The 3,789-nt window shown below is 39.2% G+C and overlaps 1 protein-coding gene across 1 annotated transcript; it reads left to right on the forward strand.

The window, feature by feature from the left end:
• Positions 1-1,035: 1,035 nt before the first annotated feature.
• LOC149804143 (uncharacterized) lies at positions 1,036-3,309 on the forward strand. The gene is made up of 3 exons (XM_089951489.1): positions 1,036-1,120; positions 1,566-1,611; positions 2,372-3,309. Exons 2-3 carry the CDS (start codon positions 1,566-1,568, stop codon positions 3,265-3,267), a joined length of 942 nt encoding a protein of 313 aa, XP_089807615.1. The 5' UTR covers positions 1,036-1,120; the 3' UTR covers positions 3,268-3,309.
• The last annotated feature ends 480 nt before the right edge of the window (positions 3,310-3,789 follow it).

Below are 3,789 nucleotides of genomic sequence, written 5' to 3' on the forward strand. Positions count from 1 at the left end.
TGCCGTGAATTCATTTAAATATATTTGGATTTCTGATATAGTTATTCTTTTGCACCGTTGGTACATCATTACCATACAGTCATAATTCGGAATATCTTTGGAACATATTCGGAATACTTGAAACTCATGGAATTTATAGAACTTTTAGGATTTTAGGAATTTACTCACCATACTGTTAGTTATTTTTAATTCCTTCACTTTGAATTTTAGGATGATAAATTAATGTTTCAAATTATACAAAACTTGTTGGCTATCTCTCTTTCCTTTGCGTAGAGTCGTAACACCACATACATACATACATACATACATACATACATATTCACACTGACATCAACTATTTTCTAAATGGACCGTTCCGGTGGCCTTGTGGCTAAAGCGTCCGCCTCGGATGCGAGACTGAGGGTTCGAACCCTGGCTGAGTCATACCAAAAGACTGTAAAAATGGTACTAACAGCTGCCTCGCTTGCGCCCGGGGACGAACTATAAAATTGGCGTCCCAGCCCCCTCCCGTTTAATCACATTTTTGAATATTACCTTTGTTTACTTATTATAATGTAACGTTGTAAGCCTCATTTTGGCGCCCCTGTACCTTGGCGTTCGGGGACATATGTACCCCCCTGCCCCCCCCCCCCCCAGCTACGCCTCTGTCGCTTTGCGCTCAGCATTAAGAGGTTAGTGTTAGGAATGGTCGGCCTGGTGTCGGGATAATGTGGCTGGGTGGTACATCAGCCACATGTCTGTGGCATGATGCCTCAGTGCTAGACATCATTATAAACTGCCACACTGCAGACATCGTATGCGATACGACTCAAATTGTTAAACCCACGTTACCCCCCCCCCCTCCACACACACACACACACACACATTTTCTATAGTTTTCACTCGCTGAATTACTAATAATTGAATTGTCGATGCCTTATGCCCACCCATGAAATCAAATCGCTTTTGATGTGTGTAATCATACAAGCGTTAAGGAGCAAAAGAAAGTCTGTGCATATTCAGTCACAAAGGAATGACCATCTGCGAGATAACCTGCTGTCATAACAGAGATAACACACATGGTGACTATAGTCGCCCAAACTAGCGGCAAATTCTGCAGAAGAGGCAGCTGTTCAGTAAGGTATATCAACTCTCTCTCTCTCTCTCCAATTTTATAAAAATTCAGGATATCAATAAAGCAATATCACAAACTTCAATAACACAAATGTACAGATGCATTTGAAACTAAGTAGCACGGAATTTAGTAGCATCTAAGAGTGCATCATTTTTCAGGTCCTTCATCGCAGATTTAATAACAGAAAGATAGGTAAAAGTAAATAAAATGAGCACAAAACAGGGTGATGGGTAAAAAATGCAATACGTTAAGCACATAAATTCTCTGTTAATTTCTCGAAATTTCAAAATGAAACAAAATGGCATGTAATAGTCTCTGTAATATATGTTTGAAAGGTTGGAAATTTGTGTCTGCAGTGCATCAACTTCTATGATTGCAATCATTTAAAATTTGTTTCTAATATTTGACAAATATTTTCTGATTCCTCATTTATACTTCTCTGATTTTTCAGATGTTTGCCTTGATTTTATGCGCATACATCTTTGGAATCTCAGCAGGTAAGTCACGATACACGTAAGTCACGAAGGATTCATAAATTCAAAATATAATCGAGCCAGCTAGAATGTGTGCGTGTGCGTGTGAGAGAGAGAGAGAGAGAGAGAGAGTAGAAGGATAATTACATGTAGTGTCCATGTCATTAGTACTGTTGGCAGCAAATGTCAATATTTCAAACTAGATTGATATCAAAATTGACAATAGTTGGAGGTCCAATAAAGAAGACAGCAATTATATATGTGATATCGAGTGATCAAAAATCCTATCTTCATCCGTTTTTCAACTTTATGTTTTTCTTTTTAAATATCGTACTTTGTGAGTATCTCGTAGTCATGATACAACTATCAATCAAAGCAACACCATGGTTTCAAGTCTAGTGTTTCTTACTTTGACTGAATAATCACTCAAGCGAATATTTTTTGTGAGAAAAGTCGATGATGACTTTAATTATTGAGTTTACACACAAAAAATGTTATGTCATGTGTAATGAATTGTTTCCACTGAACTCATCCATCACTCCAAATGCAGCGTGTATGATATAAAAGTTTTAAAATTATATGTACATGAGACCAAACGCTTGAAATATGCTACAAAAAGATCAATGCTACATATTCGTTTTCTGCGCAGTCAACATTGGATGATTAGATTTCTGGTGTGAAAGATTTTTTTTTACAAAAGCGTATACGTTTTAACAGCACAGAGCCAAACATTTAAAGCGTAGTCTATTAAGTTGTTTTTGTATTTCTGTTTGTTTCAATTCAGCTGCAGACCTCTGGAGTTGGAGCTATGAGACACACAAAGTCGACATCAATGACCTCTTGAAGCACAAATTTGAATACTCTGACCACCACTCTGGTTATGGAATCGGAGAGGATGACTCGTTGTCCATGCAAGAGGACCCTGTCCACCATGGTCAATACGTCCTAAGCGTTTTCTACAGGCGCGGTACCTATTCCCATTACAATCATAATGGCGTTGCCTGCCACAATGGAGAAAAGTGTCAGAGAGGAGCGGGATTTTATATACAACCCAAATCTATCAAAGACGCCGGACATCAATTTATTTCTATGACACTCGAATACGAGGTTTTCTTCAATAACTCTTTTGGGTGGCAGCGAGGCGGGAAGCTTCCTGGTCTCTGGGGTGGAACTAGAAACTGCTCAGGTGGAAGGATCAGTGAAGACTGCTTCTCAACTCGGCTCATGTGGAGGCCAGATGGTCAGGGAGAGGTCTATGCCTACGTGACACATGACCAAAAGGCTGGCGTATCATTCAATACCTGGTGTGGATCTGTTCACAACCGAGAGCTTTACCACCAGGTTCAATGTACAGATGGTAAGGGCACTGAAATCGGTAGAGGAGCTTTCCATTTCGAAAAGGGCAAATGGATCAAACTCAGAGAGCAGGTTCATCTGAACAGTCATCATCATGAACACGGTTACGTCACACTTTGGGTTAACGACCATGCCGAGATTCACATGGACGATATTGTCATGCGGAATCAATTCAACTTTGGAATCGATGGTATTTTATTCTCCACTTTTTATGGCGGTAGTGACCATACCTGGGCATGCCCTGCTGACACAACAACCCTGTACAGGAACTTTCGTTTGACCACAGAAGCCCCGCACTTAAATCACAACGAGCTTGTTGGCTGACCCCGTTTTCCGCAAGCAAAGTAAAATAAAAATAAAGAAATACGTCCATTCTTTTTTATTCTTAGCTACAATGTTAGGAGTGAAGATTCGCCCTCTTTGTTCCATTATTGGCACAAAATGAAATGCGACTCATTTGATTCAGAACTTGTTATCTGATTATCCAATTGTCATCCGAGAAAACGACATAAGTTTTGCTTGTAATTGAAGAAGCCATGCGCGAAAATCATAATCTGATAAAGACTTGCCTCATTCTTACTGTTTATAGGGTTTCATTTTAGTTCTTCTCTGCACCATCATTTTTCAAACTTTGAGTGGGAGCATGGCGTTTTACAAAAAGAATTTCTTTGCGTGCCAGCATTTTGATCCTGAATTTCAGAATCATGTATATTAAAATCCAATAGTCAAAATAATTATCAATATTCACATTTTTGTATGCAGCAAAGTTAGCAACTAAATTTCTCCCCCATAACTGTTAGAAACTACCCTCAAAAGGTTATGGTTAACACAGACAGCGGTGGAAAA

The sequence above is a fragment of the Sinohyriopsis cumingii genome, chromosome 3 (genome assembly GCF_028554795.1).
Source record: "Sinohyriopsis cumingii isolate HCF-2022 chromosome 3, ASM2855479v2, whole genome shotgun sequence".
In the NCBI taxonomy this organism is placed as follows: domain Eukaryota; kingdom Metazoa; phylum Mollusca; class Bivalvia; order Unionida; family Unionidae; genus Sinohyriopsis; species Sinohyriopsis cumingii.

What these genes read in the sequence shown, in the direction of transcription:
- LOC149804143 (XM_089951489.1), top strand. Translation starts at nt 1,566, where the DNA reads ATGTTTGCCTTGATTTTATGCGCATACATCTTTGGAATCTCAGCAG. An exon ending in CATCTTTGGAATCTCAGCAG is followed by an intron (nt 1,612 to 2,371) that starts GTAAGTCACGAT and finishes GTTTCAATTCAG; the next exon opens with CTGCAGACCTCTGGAGTTGG.